The following is an 18,746-nucleotide window of genomic DNA, read 5'->3' on the forward strand; positions in this document are numbered from 1 at the left end:
GGTAAGACTGGCCTTACAGCCCGGAGATCAAAGAGCCAGTTTGAACGCTACCCTGATTTACCTGGAGCACAGTGGCTCGCTACGTCTGCGTTTTCCACCCACGATGCAGCTGTCAGTTCTGCGCTATTTCAGCAGACTTGTCCTTGGTCCAGCAGACCTCCAGCACCAAACAGCGACGCGCCAGGAGCTGTACTGGGGTGCTGACCTAAACACCCGGCGCCACCCCAAGCAGAGAGTCTGGCTCTGAATTACAGTGGGCTGCCCTCGCTGCCGGGGCACGACTCACACCCTCGGAGCACCCAGCCACGCCGCGCGGGTGCAGACCACCGCAGCCAGCAGAGCCCGTCCTGCTCGCCACGCGCAGTGACCGCGTCGGCAGAAGCACGAGGGAGCACAGCAGTGCGCTGCGTCTACCCCAGCCCTGCAGGGCCGGAGGGGGTAAAAACTCTTCTCCCCATCAGCTTTCCAACAGCAAATGCCGCAGACACAGGAATGAGACACTCTCGGGGACCTGCGATCCTGCCAAACCTTCTGGCTCCCAATGTCTGCGGGGCCCGTGGAGCTGCCGGCAAGCCGTGCTCATCAAGCCTAGTCCCAGCCTATTGGAGACACTGCCTTTTCCCCAGCCTCAACTCGAAGGAAGAAGGGGATGTCTTGCAGTGGGGTGTGAAAAGAAAACACTGACTAAGCCTTAGCTTTTGTAAATGTTTTCTTTCTCCTAAAGTGTTTTTTTTATGTTTCAAATACTTCACTGTAAGTGTTTCATTTACAGATTCTGCCAATCTAAAGTTTAAGACAGGTGTCTTAAACTATTTATTTAGTTTTTTATCTGTTGCATTTCCTGTACCTTACTAAGTCTTTAAGCTTTACCACTGAAAAAAAAATAGTCAGCGGGTGTCTAATCCTACTCAGGTCACTTGGTGTTTCCCTCGTGTCTTTGGAGGGAAACTTACCCCAAAGCCCTGCTTCTGTTAAACGTAACGAGAGCACTTCCCCTGCCTTTCACCCACGTGTTCTGGGGGCAGCTCTCTTTTGGTTTCCTGCACGCTAGTCAACTGATGCCAAAAAGAAAGCAAGTACAAAGAATTTTGAAAAACAGCCTGACTTAAAAAACTATACATGATATAGATAGATAGAAAGCCAGAAGAAAGCAATGCACTATGGTTAGTAAATCATGTAACAGTTGGAATACCTCTTGCTATCTACGTTATGCCAATACACAACACAGGTATTACAAATAACTATTGCTGACATGTGTGCGCACACACACGTGCACACCTGCTCCCAAGTACCGCAAGCCTGTCTGCTTGCAGCTAATTAATGAACAACAACATCTCTCCGTGCCTGGGTGCCAAACACTTTCATCAGAATCCAAACCCATCGCTGGAACCTCAGAGCAATTTTGATAACAGATCTACTTAAATTTCATGATCCTTTCCAGCGTTTGCCAGGATCTAAAGCCAGTCGGCTTGCACACAAATCGTTAGAGAGCCGTGTTGTGTAGGCAGGGCCGGGAGGCACCTCGCAGCTCAGCCCCTGCGGCGCGAGGCCGGGCTTCATGGAGGCGGCTCTGGAAGAACCAGGGCACGCGCGGCCGCCCTGGGGAAAGGAAAACTGAGCACCTCCTGCAAGCCGCTGCCGCTAGCGCCGGGCCTCCCCGCACCCCACACCGCTGGGGCAGCAGCCATCCGCCCCCACAAACCCCCCAAAGCACACGGCTCTAGAAGTTCACACCTCCTGTCCCTCACCTGACTTCAACAGACCTTGCTTTGTGTTATTGTCTGTCATTGATCTGTGATGTTTACATACAGACAGACATATATATAGTATATACTGAGCACATATGTAGAAATAGTACACAGTGTGTATATACACATGTATGTACAGCACAGAGTAAAACGCTTAGTTGAAAGCTTTGTAACAAGTAACTTTAAACTTCACTGTAGCCACTTTTTCAGTGTCTAACCACTCAGGTATTTACACATCTAAAATCACCAGAAACATCTAAACAATAAATGTGTGACTAACACCAGGTAAAAAATATTTTCCATTGTTACAGATATGAAAAATACTTCAGCTAATAGCCTGAAACATTAAGAGGCAGCCTCTGCTTCCCTTCATATTTTCAGTGCCTTACTTAATTAAGCCTAATGTTAAAAGTTTCCAACAAGGCAAAATTAGATGCACTTTCCTCCATATTAAAAAAAAAAAAAAAATCCATCAACAAGTACTTGTTTTTTCTTCAGATATATTTAAAATCACACCAGTAACAATGCTTGCAATGAGGTACAAAAAACTGTCTTGCAAAGAGCTGGCAGAAACTGAGAACGAAATCATTTTCTCAAGGAATTTAAGAGTCTTCCTCTATGCTACATCCAACCGATACATTGCCCTGGACAGTTTAGTTCTCGACATCTCTTGTGTTTTACTCTTTCTTTCTTTCTCCTGTGGTGTCTTTCAGGTGGTGTAACAGCACCTGACCTCCTTCAACCTCATGCCTTTTTTCTGTCTTCTGTCTCTCCTTTTAATTTCTTTCTTTCTTCTGCTTTGTCGTCTTTTCTAGTTAGAGATTTAATCACCTCCTTACACATTTTATTCCTGTAAGCTGAAGAACGCGCGTGGTCGTCGCCTCCTCTTCCCCTTTGACTACTTTCTTTTTTCACTTCCCTCTGACGGTCTCCATTTCCGTGCGCGTTGAACATGCCCTCTCACCGACGGCCTGCGCCCTCTCACCTACGGGCGCCTTCCCCGGAGCCGGCTCAGCCCCGAGGCGGAGGGGCGGCTGAGCCTGGCTGCCACCGTCCGTTCTCTGCTCAGGGCCTCAACCACGGTGCAGTGGCCAAGAGGAGCCCGGCAGCGCGGGGGCCGCTTTCCCTGCGGAGCACGGCCCCCAGGCAGACCCCCGGTGCCGTGCTCGCCAGAGGGGGGCACAGCTGGGAAGCCAACAGCGCCATGACCTACCTCGGTGCAGGGGTACGCCAGCGCCGAGCCCCGCGCGGGGAGGCGCAGTGGCGACGCTCGCCCGGCCTGCCTGCGGTTTCGGTGAGGAGCGGGCGTGGCGGAGGCGGCCGTGCCTCCTGCGGTTCCTGCTCGCAGCTGCAGCCGGGCTCCCGCGCCCAGGGCCAACCATCGCGGCAGCCACCCAGGTTTCTGCGGGAGGCCAGCCACGGCGGGGGCCGCGCTCAGAGGTCTGGGCCCGGCCCCGGCCCCGCTCCCACCCCAGGGCGAAGGCTACCCCACGCGGGCCATGGAGCGGGGTCAGCGATCCCCACCTCTTGACCCCACCAAGACAAAGCCCAGAGGCGAAGGTGCCTTCGGGGGCAGGAGGACCCGTCCCACAGTTAGGAGGGGTTGCCTGGCACCGACCAGCACCCTGCCCGGTGGAGAACATCGCACCCACCCATCGCTACTGGCCAGAGCCGCCCGCCCTTTGGATAGCTGCAGCTTTCCGTCTCAGCGGCGTTTTTTCCTCCAAGACATGAAGTGGAAATACACGTGCAAAGAAGGGGTGAGGCACCAGCCTGCAGCCCGCTCTGCTGACCCATTCAGCCCCACAGCGGCTCCTCCTCCCGTCCCCCAGCTCTGCTCCAAAACCCAATACATGAATACGCTATCTGCTTTCACTTACAGACAAATGTATCGTAAAAAATGAGGCTAAACGGCATTAACAATGTACCAATGTACCAGTTCCTTAGCTGGCTATGATAAGGCCATTTACATAAAAATCTTAGCACCCAAATGTCTTTCTTCTTCCAGCCTTGAATTAAAACAAACCAACCAATCCCCTCCTTACGGAACTTCCTGCAAAAATGTGTCTTTAATGTACTAAAGCAAATAAAAATAGACCTAAGAAAATTGGTTGAATTTCTTACATAACAAAGAGAATGAGATTAAAAAAACTCCTTCCTTCAAAGGGAAGGAGTAAGTGCAGTAGCTGCGTTCAAAATCTTGTGTACAGCAACTAAAATGATATTCTTCCTTCTATACGCAGTTGTACATATTTTTAAAGAAACTACTTGTAACACATTTGTTCATCTAAATATTCATGGCTCCCATCCTGTCAATATTTATGTACTTGAAAAACACTTACTGGCGAGTTACCCCAGAGAGTTAAGCGAACAGAGACTCCAGAGCACTCCAGCAGGTACACAGCCGCTCGCTCAGCACCAAATCCCATGACCCATTACCCTAACGAACCTGTGTGATGAGGGCAAATGAACCACCCTGCCATCAACACTTCTGACCAGGTCCTAAGTAACATGATGATAGTTAAATGAATATTATTATGATTAACTACTTCATGGTATGTCTGTTCCAGATCATTTTGGTCTGAGATACTTGAGTTTATACTCAATAAAGTTTCTTTCTGTTTCTCCCTTTTTTTTTTTCCTAAGTATAAAATCAAGCCATCCATAGTTCAAATAGGAGATGTGATATAAAACAGCAGCCAGAAATTCTAGTATTCTGGACCTTAACCAGTACAACTGGCACACCTCCTTAGGAAGAGCTGTTTACTTCAACATAAAGAAGCCATTATCAACTTATACCTGCACTGGATAATTAAAAAATAAACCAAACAAAAAAAACCCCAGCACTTCAAGGAGTTTTTAAAAACAAATGAGAAGTAATTCCCAAGTCAGTTTTTTCTGCATTTTTTAAATCAGCATTTGAATTAATTATCTGCATGATTCAAAACTTTTTTTAAAAAGTAAAATGAGCAACACTGCATACAACGCTCATCTCTATTCAAAGGACGCAGGCACATAAAAAACCTTTATCATTTACAGCTACTTTAATTAATGCCTTTTAGCGGTACCAATTATAGGGAAAGGCAATTGTCAGCTCTGACAACTCACCGGCGGGTCTCTCCCCAGTCACAGCTGCCACGGGCATCTCCACCAGGCTGAACTCTACGCTCACCTCTGAGCAGAGGGCTGCCAGGTCCTGCTCCGCTGAAATGTAACTGCAGAGGGCAGCTAAGTGATTGCAAGGTAACATGAATCACTGTAAGACCTCTGAAGAAGGCGGAGCATACAAACCAGACTTTGACTCCGTGTAGAATTTAAGCTTATTTCAGTCAATTTCCAGGCTTTAGGAAAGTAACGTTCCAGGAAAGCTTTAAACACAGTAATCCGTGATCTAATAAACTGAATACAGCTGCCAAAAAGCTGGTATTTCTGCCTTCTCACAATGGCATTCTTAATTCGCCAATTCATTGATTTTAATGATACAAGTAGCTGTACCACAAACAAAAGTCAGCTACATCACACTGTGCAGGCATTTAAATTTTGGTTTATATATAATCACTGTGCCCTTCTCCCTCACGTATGTATCTAGATATTTCTGAAAAATTATCTGGGCTATTTATATGGCTGGTCTTATTTTCCAATTTGTGTGATAGCACCCATTCTTCTCTCATTCGAGTCACTAGGAAAACCGCTAATTAAAAAAAAAAAAAAGAAAAAAATATTACACGTGTTTCTACTTGTCTCCCTTCAGTTTTACTCATGATGCTTCAGATTGGGTCCTCTCGCTGTGTTAGCAAACGGCCAGTTTAGCGCGCTGCATCTCACTGGGTTGCCATTTAAGTATTTTTAAGATCCGTTTACCTGGGCTGACTGAGGTCTGCCACAACCGCTCCCGAGAGCAAGGCAATCCCTGGCCGCCTCTGGAAGCACGGGTCGAGCTGGTGGCCGCATCAGGGGCCAAGCCCAAGTCCAGAGGCCGTAACACGGAGGGTTTATTTCACTCCACGCCAGCTGACAGATCCCACTGCCCGCGGGGGCTGCCGGGCCGCACCAGCTGCGCCTCTGTCTTGCTCTTCCCCTCCCGCTTCGTTTCAGTCCTCGAGTAATACCTGCTTCTACGTTTTGAAAACGGTCCTTGCTTATCGCATCAATTTCCTTGTATTTAACAGATATTTTAGTTGATTCGTTGCCAGTAGGCTTATTTAACAATTGCATGCAGAAACGTGAATTTCTCACCAACATTATCACATTTTTACATGCCTTTAGGGTTATCCTTCCTAAAGAGTTCAATAAGCTTCCTTGCAAGTTTATCGCCCCTCAGCACAAATACTGCTCCATATATTGTGTGCTTTCACAGGGGAGAGTGCAGAAATTGCAGCTGTGTGTTCACTACTCTGTTTGCACGTTAATGAAATCAACGCTAAGAATGTTTTCTGAAAACAAAATACAATTTGCAAATAAGTTGTTACAAGTAAGTTACTGGGGGGAAAAAAGCGTTTAAATACTTCTAAACACTTTTTCCAGCAGTATTTTAAACTATTGTCCAATCCTATATTGATACTGCTTTGCTAGTACCAGTAGGAAAGTGCAGATAGTTTTACTTTCAATGCAATGAAAAGCTGAGTTGACTTTACAGTCTGGTGACACTTTTAACTAGTGCTCTCAAGAGTTTATAATCATTTCCAAAAAAGCCAGTTTTAACTGAAGCTGCGTGGTAGTACTGCTCTAAAAATCCCTTTTCTCCTCCAGTTCAGTCCAGCCACAGAAAAAGCTTAAAATACTTAGTTCCGGTTACAGTGTGCTTCCCCTTTTCTACAGGTATATTTTGCCAGTTTGCAGCTCCACGCACATTCACTTCTGTGCAACAAACGCTTGGCCCTTGGCCAAGTCAGAAATTCCCCTGGCTGACAAACCCCACCACAAGCCCCCCAGCATCAACTGGAAGTATTTAAATCACAAATTATTTTTTTTTCTATGAAACAATTCCTTGCACTCCACTATCAAAAAGAACTTTTCATTTTAAGGTACTTTACTTTGGAATAAAGCTGCCATGTATATCCATGGGTATCCATCCATCCATTACCTGCATGCCTTGTGCAAGGAAAACATCTTACTCTGCTCCATAAAACACCAGGTGCAGCCTCAGTGTTCAACAAACAACAGGAATAAATAACAACATAATAAATACAAAAAACTGACTGTTTCCTTCGAGGAGCATCTAGCTTGAGTGTGAAATCCTTCATCATTCAGTTTGCCCAATCAGGGTTTTTCCTAACTTGCCTCTATTTCTGTTTGGTTGCAATCACTGCATAAATCTGAGTTGTCTCTTAACTCAGTTCACTGCAGGGAAGATTTTACCAGGGTACTGGACAAGCAAGGATACGTTAATGCAAATGATCTTTTGAACGCGCCCTACCACCAGAAAGCTGAATTACAGACACAATTTCCCCATCAAAAGCTGTCTCTAAACCCCGATTCCACCGTAGAAAATGGGACGTGACAGAAGAGCCGCGCAGCCTGTCCAGCTTCAGCTCGCCCTGTCTCCAGCTGTACAACGCGCTCTGAACTCAGAGCTGCTGCACGCTGACAGCTGAATTCTGCTCGAAGAGCAGGACCAAGTGTACAATTTTTTCTTGTCCAAGTATTTGCTTCACCAGTGACAGTTCATAGTGAGTATCAAGGTCCCAGAAAACATTTCACAGCAGACTATTTTCTTCTGTCTGTTGTCTTCAAAAGACTTCAGTTAAACGTGCATGCTACGTTAACGAACAAAGAAAAAATGTGCACTGTTCTTGACACTGCTACGCTAGCTACGACATAGAGCTAAAAATCTGCCAGGCTCCTGTGAAGTCAAAAAACTCTCCACGGGCCAGTCAACGCTGGAATGACTTCTCTCAAAATAAATGTGCAACCTCTCCCTCGCCCAGTATAAAAGACTAGCACCAAAATCGCACAGGATTTTGGACTGAATCCCATCAGGATAAAGAAATTCACTTCTGCAATGGATTATCAGTCTATGCTCGTAGAGTGTAACCACTGTTATAAATTCATCATGGAACTCTGCTTGCTCACTTGCGCACTTTTACACATGGTTATTCCTTGGATTTCTCACCACCACGTATAAAGCACGCACTAGTCAAATCTGTTAAAAATTCACTCTTGTGTCTTCTTGCAATCTTAACCTAGTAACGTTTATGACCAGCTTGTATTTGTGCTTTCAAGACTGAGGGTGTTTTTAAAAGGACGTACGTCTAGAGAAAGGACAGGGAAAGGGAAGGCACTGGAAAAGCTGGAAATTGAAGCAGCATTGATATTGCTAGGGGATAAAATGCCATAGGGCTTCCGATGTCCCTGAAGTTCAGCAGGTGGGTACATCCCTTGGACAGCAACTCAATCCATCACCAGGAAACAGGAAAGACTTGAGAGCAGAAAGCAATGACCTTTACTCCTGCAAAGTGGTGGTTACCTACTACACCTGCAGCCACCCTGGGCTGGTGTGGCTGCTCCTGGATTGTCTTTTTTTCAGCGTATCCACAAACAAACAATCCTGTTCCCCAGGTACACTGCAGACCCCCTTGTACCTGAGCTGACTCTTGCCCGTGATCTGCCCCAGCCATAAACTGCCATCTTCCACCTCGGGTTCAAGAGAGCATTTGGTCTACTGGTCCCGCAGGCATCTCCCCCAACGGAGGTGGCCTCAGAACCACCCACCTCCCGCATCCCCACAGCCCCCTCTCTACGTTGAGATCCAAAATACGTCCCCACAGCCCACTCTCAACGTCAGCCACTTCCTGGCCTCTTGGGCACGTAAGGACATGCGCCTTCCCGTGCAGCCGGCACAGCAAGACGGACACGTGCGCGTACATAAAGGACTATTTCCATACTTTGCCATTCCTCTTTTTCAAATTTAAATTTCAATCTTACAATTATTTATGTTTATATTTAAGCCTGGAAACCATCCCACGCAACTTCATTGAAATCATGCCGACAAAAAGTACATGGCTTTGTTTCTGCAAAAAACCACTCCTTTCTTCAAATAGTACTCTCTCCCTTTTTTGCTAACTCTGTACTATTTCGCCAAGTTAGGAATGCTCCAAAGAAATCTAGAGCCGAGGAGAGTCTTTCCAGGAACTTCACGGGACTTGAAGTGATCTCGAGATGCAAGCTCGATCCAAACCCGCTACCCCAGCCGGCCCCTTCAAACCCTCTGCTAAAGCACCACCGCTCTTCCGCAGCCTTTGAGCAAACTTCTAAAGTACCAGCATTTTCCCATCGGAGCAGCACTAGCGTTCCCAGCACCCCGTCTCTGAAAAGCGAGAGAACTTTTCAGGATCTCCAGGGTTGAGAGCTGGCAGTCGAAGTGCATTGGGATGCAAAAGGCTGCTGAGTTTAACACTTTTATCAGCCGGGAAGTTTATGCGGTGACTGGGATATAAAAAAAAAATGCAATCTGAGGAAACAGACCTGTTTACCACATCAATATATCTGCTACATCCAGGAATGCCTCTACTCACTCCAAAGCAGGGAAACCACCTCTCCAGGAGGTGCCCACGGAACGCAGCTCCCTTTCTCTGTAGTGAGGCAGATGCCGGCTCCGAGCTGGGCTCACAGACACCCGGGGAGCGACGCCCCCGGCGGCACTCATCAGTTCTGCCATACTGCTGCCGCTCCGGGAACGGAGGGTAGAGTCCGCGGACGGGTGACAGACCGCCGGACCACTCTGCCGCGACCCTGCCAGCCCCTCACCCTGCAGGGGGGGCGCGGGGGCAGCTCCCAATGGGGACGCGCCGGAGCTCCTGGAGCTCAAACCAGCACTGCCTGGGTACGCGACTGGTTTCCAGCGCAGCTACTGGTGGGATCACATGAAGCAGTGGTCCTCCGAGGTCTCCTATGTTGCTGCTACTAACGCAGGAGGAGCTCACGAAGCTGCTGCGTCCCACAGCTTCCCATTGCTAGTGTGAAGCACTCCAGCACTGCTACACCCCGCAGATGAAGTAGCTGCATTTATTATTCCTCTTTAAGAAATCCACTTTATCAGATGTTAATATTTTCCTCTATTTGATAAAAATCTTGGGAGTACTACTCAACTAGTATTTTGTATCAGTTAAATAATTAGATATTCCCTAACAAAGAGGGTGTGTCATAAGTATTTCAATAAATTCAAACGTGAACCCCAAAAGGGTTTTCTTATTTGCATAATCCCGTGTTTCAGTTTATTACAATTCAGTGTTTACTTAAATCTTATTTCAATAGCAGTAGCCCTTCAAATGGCACTGGGCAAATTAAGGAAAAAGACAGAACTCTGGATCAGAATAAAAGCATCTCTGTTATTTTCTACAGGAACTAATTTAAGTGCTGCTGTGCAGCCCTGGGTGAAGAAACTAAAAGCCTGGATCCCCCAGCCATCGCGTGCTCGCACAGTCAGGCGAGCAGGGACCAGCTGCCACTGTGCTGCTTGCGGGCAGATCCACCTGTACAAGTCCAGTCCCTCGCAACTCAGGCTGCCAGCAAGCACGCCAATTAGCACAGCCGGCAAGACAGAGACTCGGTGAGGTGGCTTCATATCCTTTAAAGACCAGAAAGATCACCCTCTTATTTCCCCCAAGCATTGTAACACACAGCGAGGCAATCAGTGGACAAAATCAAGCAATTAAGTGTCGCTGAAATTGCGCATTGTCTGGCATCCTGGTCCTCAGAACCGGAGAGCTGACCCGACGCTGCAGGCAGCGCTCCCCCCTTGAAGGTGCTCCGGCTGGCACCGGACTCTGCTTTCTCCGCCTTTTGTTCCCTTTGAAAGCAACACAGAGCAGGGGAAAGGTGTAGGATATATAGGAATACTTTTTAACTGCTCTTCACCGAAGCCTTCTCTACCCCAAGCCTGTGCTTGAGCACGGGGCACTGCTGCCCTCCCCACGTCTGGACCCCGACCAGCTGCGGGTCCGTGCAGGGACGGTGCCGGGAGCCGGTTCCCAGGGCCAGAACCGCTGCTGTGAAATGGGGAGAGCAGGCGCTCAGCTCTCCACCCAGCCTGGCCCCACGCATCCGTCACCAACCCATGGGGAAAAACAACGCGGCACAGAAGGAAGCACAAGAAAAGAGAGACAGGAATACAGAGGTGTCCATTACTAATCATCCCCAAAACAACGCTGGTTTTTCTCTTAGCAGGGTTTTCACAATCTGACCAAATTGGTAGGAGGGCGGCAGACCTGCCTTGGCTGTGAGACTTCTCCAGAAGACTGGCCATTCTCAGACATTAGACACAGCCCCGACTCGGGAGCTGTTCCCCATGTGGAGCACAGACTTCTAGGAAGCACCCAGGGCAGTATTTCCCAAACGGTATGCTCTTGGGCTAACACGGCTGTGCAGTCCCAACTAAGAAACATTACTGCTTCTCCAAAGTCAAAAACCAGATGTGATCATTCGGTCTCGAATGTAATTTGTTGCTTCCAAGAAATTTTAGAGTGAACCTTGGCAACAAGGCATCTATATTCAGAAAAACAGACCAACAGAGACTTGGGGTCATCCCGGGAAGGAGAAAGGCCTCACTGGCTGCTTCTGACCACTCATCTGAAGACTTGGTACAAATGACTGAATATTCTTGACATGAGGTTTTCTTATTTTATGCCTGTAATTTTCCCCGCAAACTGGTTCAGCATTTTACTGATTTTGACTGTACACAGCAGAGTTCCTGACTGTATGTAACAGAAACCCATGCTGGTTTCTATTATGTACAGCCTCTAAAAAAATGACAGTGCAAATGCCGCAATACAATGTTTTAATTTTTTTTTAATTTCTTCCTGCAGATGTAGAGCTGAAACTGTAATATGAACTCTGAACACCGTAGTGAGCCATAACTCTTTTGTCTGAATAGCTAGTAAGATTTCAAAATGCCATTTATATTCCCACAGAGGAACATGCATGGTTTCGATTGTTTGTTTTTTTAATGGACTATTTGCCACTCAGCCTAACAATTGCACCATTTTCCCAATGTATTTGCCACTTTTCCTTTGCTTCCTCTTCTGGAGCTCAGCCTACTGGCAGAGTACACACAGGCTGAAGAGGAGAAAAATGGCAAATCAGATCTCAGGAATTTGAACGCTGTTTGCATGTTCTTTTTTTTACCAAGGGTTACTGCTTTTTGAGTTTCCTTGGAATCAGATGTGTGTCCATCTGCCTCCCAGCCCCTAAGCCGAACCTCACCACTGCGCCCTGAATGCTGTTATTGCCCCGTGCTCGAGTGATGCTGTAGACCCCAAAGTTAAAGTTACTAAAGAGTCACCTGCTTAAGTGTTCTGTAACTATGTTTCTGGATTTTTTCTTCTGCCTTAATTAAAGGACTGACAGAGCCAAGGATCTGCCATTCTCACATTATTAGTGAAACATGTTTACCAAGATTTTATTTTTTTTGTATTAAAATAAATAAATATGGTCCTTATTCTACACTCTTAGGCAAGTATAACACAAAGGGGAATGACAAGTCAAAAAATTATTATTTTTTGAAGCAGTGACGAAGTAGAGAGATTTGAACAATTAACAATTACATCTCTGAGGTGGAAGAAATAAGGTGCTCACCAAGTTAATCAATAATAATAATAATAATAATAATAATAATAATAATAATAATAATGCATTTATATATTTTTAAGGCTCCTCGGTAAAAAGCGGCATGTCACTTTTACAGAGTTCCGGAGTTTCATTTTTAAAAAATAAGTACTTCTACAACAGAAGATAAAATACTAACATACTATGTATCGGTGGATCTTAGACCCAAGGTAGCAGAGGTTCAAACTCTGACATCACCGGTGAAAAGACTTGAACTTCTAGTCTCTAGCTTTTTCTTAGAATTTCAAAAAACCAGAGAAGTGTGAAACGTCAAGACTTTTCAGCTGTTGAAGGAAGAGTAGGAAAAAGCTTTTACACTTTATCGGGACATCCAACTCAAGCATGAAGTAGCTGCCTTAGCAGGAGCATAACTTAAAAGAGCAAAAAATTATTTGAAAGTTGCAGTGCCCATAGTGAACATTAACTCCAAAGGGATAAACCGTGATTCAGCCCAAATCCTGCACTGTTTACCGAGTCCGCTGAAATCACGTGAAGTTCTGATCAGCTAGAACTGGCATGTTTTGGATCAGAACAGTTTGCACCCCGTAGAAAGCCCACTGACCGCAGCGGGGAAGCGCCAAGCAACAGCAGCGCTGGCCACAGCCAGGCAGCACTACAGAAAAGACAGCCTGAGTCCACATCACCCTTTCCCCACTTTCTTCCTCATTGTTTTTATACTTTAAAAAATATATGACTAGGAAAGACGCTGTGGCAGCCAAAGGATGTGGCGCGCACAGACAAGCTGCAGGCGGGCTGACGGGGTGTCCTCAGCGCATCTGCAGCCTCCCACAAGATTCGCATTTGACATCCATCTCCCCATTGTTAAGACATCTTTATCTCAGTGTTCAGGAAACGTCAGATGACTCATCTATCGGAACATCTGATGAAGCTAATGTAATTTTAAAAGTGAATCCTACTTAGGCGTATTTTTCCAAGCAAAACATGAAGAAAAATGTTTTAAAATTACGCTAAAAATCTAATTTCTGTTGCAAACCGGTTTCCTGATTTAGGAACTCAAGAGCTTATTTTTGCTGTAGACAGTTTTAACCGGCTTTTAGGCATCCAAATCTAGGAAAAAAAATCCTACGGCATTTAAACAATGCAGAGCCAGGGCTGGAGCCGACTCAGCCACTCAAGCGCACAATTTGAATATACTACATAATCATTCTTGTTTTAAAATTATCCTCCTAATATCTAAGGGCTACATTATCCCACACGCATTTATCTTGATGCACTACCCTAAGGACAATCTTGCAGATTTCATTAGGACTAATTATGAAGCAGTGTATTCAACAGAGGGATGATAAAATCTTGCCCTGATTGACGCGACCCTGACCTCTTCCTTGCACTGCCTCGTCGAGGTCACAGAAATGTATGCGTCTTCCTTTCTCTCCCCCACACTTCTAATTAACATGTAACAAGTGCTGTTTGTAACCGATGCAGAATTAAGAAAGAACCCGCAAGGCGCACGCACAGGACATGTTTCCCAACAAACGATGCGTGTCCAGAGACCAGCGCCGCAGTGCCACAGTTCCACAAGCGGCCCCTGCGAACGCCGACACGGCACCCGCGGGTGGCAACACAACGCGGAGGAGAGATTCGCGGGAGTCGATGCCCCTCTGGTTTTGCCCTAGACCTACGTACACGGTTTTTGCTTTTATTTCGGGGTGGTGGGGGGAAGTATTTCACCCAATCTGAAAGTTCCACTTCTGAAATCTATTTTTACCTACGAGCAGACCAGCTGAGTCGGGCTTGCTTGCGGCTGGCTGTGAGCTCCGCGCGCTCCGTCCCTGCACGACATCCGCGGAGGACACCTGGGATGGAGGCCAAAGTCTGCCGGGCAGAGCTGAAGGGTACTGCCATTTCACGGGGTCCCCTCAGAAAGTATTTGCTTTGCCTGTTTATGTTCTAAATATAGCAGAGCACATCGGCCATCTCCAGCTCATGAGCAAGTATTGCTATCAGGCTGCAGCCCTCTGCAGTACTAACACACACCTGCCTGATGTCAGCTAATATAAAGCATTTTTTCTAAGACACACTAATTTTTGAGGGCGCTATGAGTGAAAGATGTATTCATAATTTGTAAAGAAAAATTCAGTGACTAAATACCTGTCTTACGTCCAAGAGACAATGCAAGAATAGCTGTTCAGTTTATACTAATATTGCATACATTTATAAGAAATCAAGTATTTTAATATTAAGGTCAATTTTTAGGTGCACTGCTATTTTAGTAAAGAGCAAGGACATTACATCCACACTGAATTACTGAAATATTAAAAATTACTTTTGAATGTCCTAATCAAAAATCTGTTTTTTTCTTTGGTAAACTATTAACTGACCTTACAAGGTCTAGACAAATCTGGCATAGCACTTTCCTAAATTGTTTTTGCATAAGGTCTAAAGTTTGTGATACTGCAGAAAACGTAACAAAGTAACTAGTGCTTGTTTAGCTTAGCACACCAAAAATTGACAAAGGTGTGAAACAAAACCAAAACTGAGTAACTTGCTTTTCTACCGTGTGGGTTGGACAGGGAATTCAATGAAGAGATTCCATTTTCTGTTTGCCAAAGGTATTTTCATACATTATAGAAGTTATTTAACCAAAAAAAAAAACCCCAACAACAAAAAAAAAACAAAAAAAAAAAGGCGCTGAGCAGCGAGCAGCTCTCCTTGCCCTGGCAGCGGCAGCAACGCGACCCGGCCCCGCTCCCCAGGCTGCAGCGAGGGGATCCCCGGGCCCCCCGGGAGCCTCTCCAGCACATGGAGGAAGCACCTCAGCCACAAGTAAACCTTTTAGCGTGAACACAGGTAAACATATCTGGTAAGCAGCGTATCTTTAAATAGCAGACTCCTTCCCAGCCTACAACTCGGCTACTGCGTTGACTTTACATGGGAAGAGAAGACTCTTTTCGACAGGGTATTTTGAAGCAATGCAAAAATGCTGTAGTGTTACCTACAGTTATTATCCACAGACCTTGCAGCTCTTTACAAAGGTGATAATTATCTCCTTCATTAAAAAAGGAAACGGAAGAGCCCTGCTGACAGCAGCAGAAGAGCCAGCCGCGCCGCCGGGGACAGGGAAGCCTGGCCAGTCCCCGGTTCGTCTCTCACCCAGACACGAGCCCACGCTGCCGCTCGGCTCCAGCGCCGCTGGCCTCCTCATCCAGCACCGAGACCTTAAGGCACTTCCAACGACCATGGACGTCAGGAATCTGAGCGGAGGACGCTGATGTACAGCGAACTCAGGTGATGCCTCCCATAGCGAAGGAGATTCACGTCCAATTAACTCTGCCGTCTCGTTTCAACCTTTTCGGTTGGATCCTCGCTCTGAAAAGCGCAAGGCCAGCGGAGTAAGGCCGCTACGACTGCACTGCGCCGTGCGATCAAATACCAGTTCAGTGGGAAATTAAACAGGGGATACTGTGGGCACCGTTTTTACTATTTTTCTACTATTTACTATTTTACTATTTTTATTTTATGTCTTCACTCTCACACCCTCTCACAAAGAGGCAGGTTTCAGCCTCCAAGGCCAGGCCCGTGTTGCCGGCAGGCATGCCGCCGTGGGTGCAGCGCGGCAGCACAGCCGCCCCGCTGTGGCAGGCCGCGCAGCCTCCGCCGTGGGGCGGCTGCGGTGGCACCCGCGGTGCAGCGTCCTCGCGGCGGCGGCCGGCCCGCGCCACGCCACACCACGCCTCGCCGCAAAGAGGAAGCGCCAGGCGGGCTCGCTGCCGCCCAGGGCGACGCCTCGGGGCCGGGACTCCCCATCAGCACTGGCGGCCCCCGGCACTGCTCTTAACTCCAACACTTTTTTAACGCATAGAAACATTTCATTTCCACATTTTAAAATGTATTTTTCACCCCCCCCGGCCATGCATTATCATTACTGTAATTTAAAAACAAATTTAAACAACACAAACAAAAACATTTCAATAGCCATAAGTTACAACATGGCTGGGGGTGGTGGGGCTGGGTATTTCAGGCCCAAGAGCATTTCAAAGGTTCATCCTCTACCCTGATCTGCGATAAGACGCATTTTTAACTCAGGAGCGTGGCAGGATTTATATAAAACCGCTATAAACCCACTTCCTGCCCAGCTCCCGCTGCGATGGGGGCCTGGCTGCACAAGCGACCTGCAGTAGCTGGTTACAGCTACAACTCCCTCGCCGGAGCACGCCTCTGCCTCTGCCATCAGCCAGCTCCACACACCCGGGCTCTGCTCCGCTTCCTGGGATTTGGTCCCAAGAAGAGAAAATTCTACTGTAGAAAAAATCTGACAGACGTATTTCTGTTTCCCAACTTTTGGGTTTTTTATGATTCTACCAAATTAATTCTGTACTGTGGGATGAGTATTTTAAATGTTAAGATTATTTAATTCATAAAAAAATGAAGGGAAGGCATCGGGATCCAGACGTTTACCACCTGTTTCTGAAACTACAGCTACAGTAAAGCAGCAGCCATACATTTACAGCGCCTAACTCGGATATGCCTCCTAAAAATCACAGTGAGGCTGTACCCTCTCTGCTACAGCCCTGCTTGCACGTCTAGAGGCACCTCGCCTTCTGCTAAGCGTTGTCCTTCCCTGAAGCAAGTGCATTTGCGAAAAGGACAGGATAACCACAGCAGTCCCAAACACAGAAATACAAGCAGGGTGCTCACAGACACCCAAATAACCCAGGGAGGAAAACACTCTTCTAAGATTCACCATCAGCTGTCCAGAGACACCAACAACCCGCTGGTAGTTACGAGATGGAAACAAATCCTCATATTGCTTACGTGGTTTGTGCTATTAAAAACAAAGAATCCTTACAGTGACTTTGCTGTTTCTACGTGAAGTGCCCTTTATTTCAGCTACAGGCAGAGAATATTTTGGAGGCAAAGAACCAGTCACTGTAGCCATACCGGAGGATTAGAATCCTGCCAGGCGTATTTTCCCTTCATTCCCCCTATCCTTCCCCTTCCCCTGAGGAAAACAGCAAAACAAATCAATGAGCATCAGTAAAATAAAAGCAGCAGAACATCCCACTGCTGGCAGCCAGCAATTGCTCCCTTTTGGGTTGCAGGGTTTCTCTGGCTACAACTGCTTCTTTCATTAACCGTATATCCTTGAAAATAACATAATATTTACTCACTTTCAATGAATCAAAGCAGGCGATTACGCGTCCGTTTTCAACTTGGCAGCTTTTCGATGGGTGTGCAAATTTACATTCCGTGTCTGGTCGTGAGCAAGTCCCCCTTTGGAACTCCCTACACACTTCCAGCGTTAGCCATTTTGTGTCCCGAATCGGCGTGACACTAACAGCCATCTTTAGATTTTACAGGTAGTTAAAATTTCCAATAAAATGGACAAACAAGTAGCTGAACTGATAAACTGGAAATGATGAAAGCGCCACCTCCAGAATACCTTTTTTTTCCCCCACTCCCTATTTTAAAAGTACGTGTAAAATTGGGTGGCAGCAATCTCAAGGAAAAGATGGGCCACCAGGAGTTCACAGTGTGACACTGTTAATCGACAGAGGTTTCGTACTTAGAGAAATGCCAGGTGAACGTTAAAAAGTGTGGCCCGGGACTAGCCTCGTGCGCTCAGTAACCCATCCTGAGTGCCAACCGGGGCCCACAATGCAAGCATGAAAACGTGGCAGACCCTCTGACACGGGATTTCCGAGCTGCTTTCAGTAAAGTTGTCTGAAAGGTAATCTCCACGCAGCTGAATTTGCAGCGGGGTTTTGTGGTGCAATCGGTATCGATTAGTTTGGCATAGACAGATGCAGCAGTTTAGAGCAACGATCGAGACTGGATTTTTTTTTTTCCTCCTCTCCTTGATTTTCGGGCAGAAGATATCTGACCTTCTCAGCAAACTTTTATTTTTACAGTAAAGCAGCCTACGGCAAGGCCCGACAGCGCCTTTCTCTCGGTTTTGGGTGCAGCGGGGGTGTCTGGCTAGAGGTGGCGGGCGGATGCGCTGTCGTCGCAGTCTAGCTGGCAGCAAGCAAGGCAAAAAGCAGCGGCGGCTCTAGAAGCGGTCCCAAGCAGCAGAGACGTCAGGAAAGGCACTTCTTAGTACCAACCTGTAGAGAGAAGAGACACGTTACAATTCACCGGGCGGCATTTCGGGGTCCCGCGGAGCCGCCGCCGCCGCCGCCGCCCCGCGCAGGGCACTCACGCCAGCCGCCGCCGGGCTGCGAGGAGAGGGGCCGCTTCCCCGTGCGGAGCCAGGCATGATCGGGAGCGAGCCAATCGCAGATAGCGTTGCAGCGATATTCCGGGCAGGAAGCCAATGGCGGGGGCCGTCTTATGAAAGGTCGCGCCTGTCAGACGCTGGCTGCGCTGCCCCGAGCGCCGAGCGCGCCCGCCCGACGGGGCTCGCCCGGCCGCCGCAGGACGAGCGTGTGGGCCCGG

General features: G+C 47.3%; 1 protein-coding gene across 26 annotated transcripts in view; it reads right to left on the reverse strand.

Annotated features, from left to right (window-relative positions):
- Nucleotides 1–18,746, reverse strand: part of MBNL1 (muscleblind like splicing regulator 1) — a 112,253-nt gene that overhangs the window by 64,491 nt on the left and 29,016 nt on the right. For 15 of the 26 annotated variants that reach the window (XR_012674734.1, XR_012674731.1, XR_012674732.1 and 12 more), the window contains exon 2: nt 17,480–18,415. The exons of 8 other annotated variants lie outside the window; for them this stretch is intronic. Coding sequence is in view for 12 of the 18 variants with exons in the window: in XM_075157535.1 (XP_075013636.1) it covers nt 17,480–17,653 (174 nt within the window). In the remaining 6 variants the exon portion in view is untranslated. Of the gene's footprint in view, nt 1–15,461; nt 15,678–17,479; nt 18,698–18,746 lie in introns of those variants that run through there. 3 more of the 26 variants (XM_075157534.1, XM_075157552.1, XM_075157556.1) reach the window with 3 other exon arrangements.

The sequence above is a fragment of the Calonectris borealis genome, chromosome 9, assembly GCF_964195595.1.
Source record: "Calonectris borealis chromosome 9, bCalBor7.hap1.2, whole genome shotgun sequence".
NCBI classification, from domain to species: domain Eukaryota; kingdom Metazoa; phylum Chordata; class Aves; order Procellariiformes; family Procellariidae; genus Calonectris; species Calonectris borealis.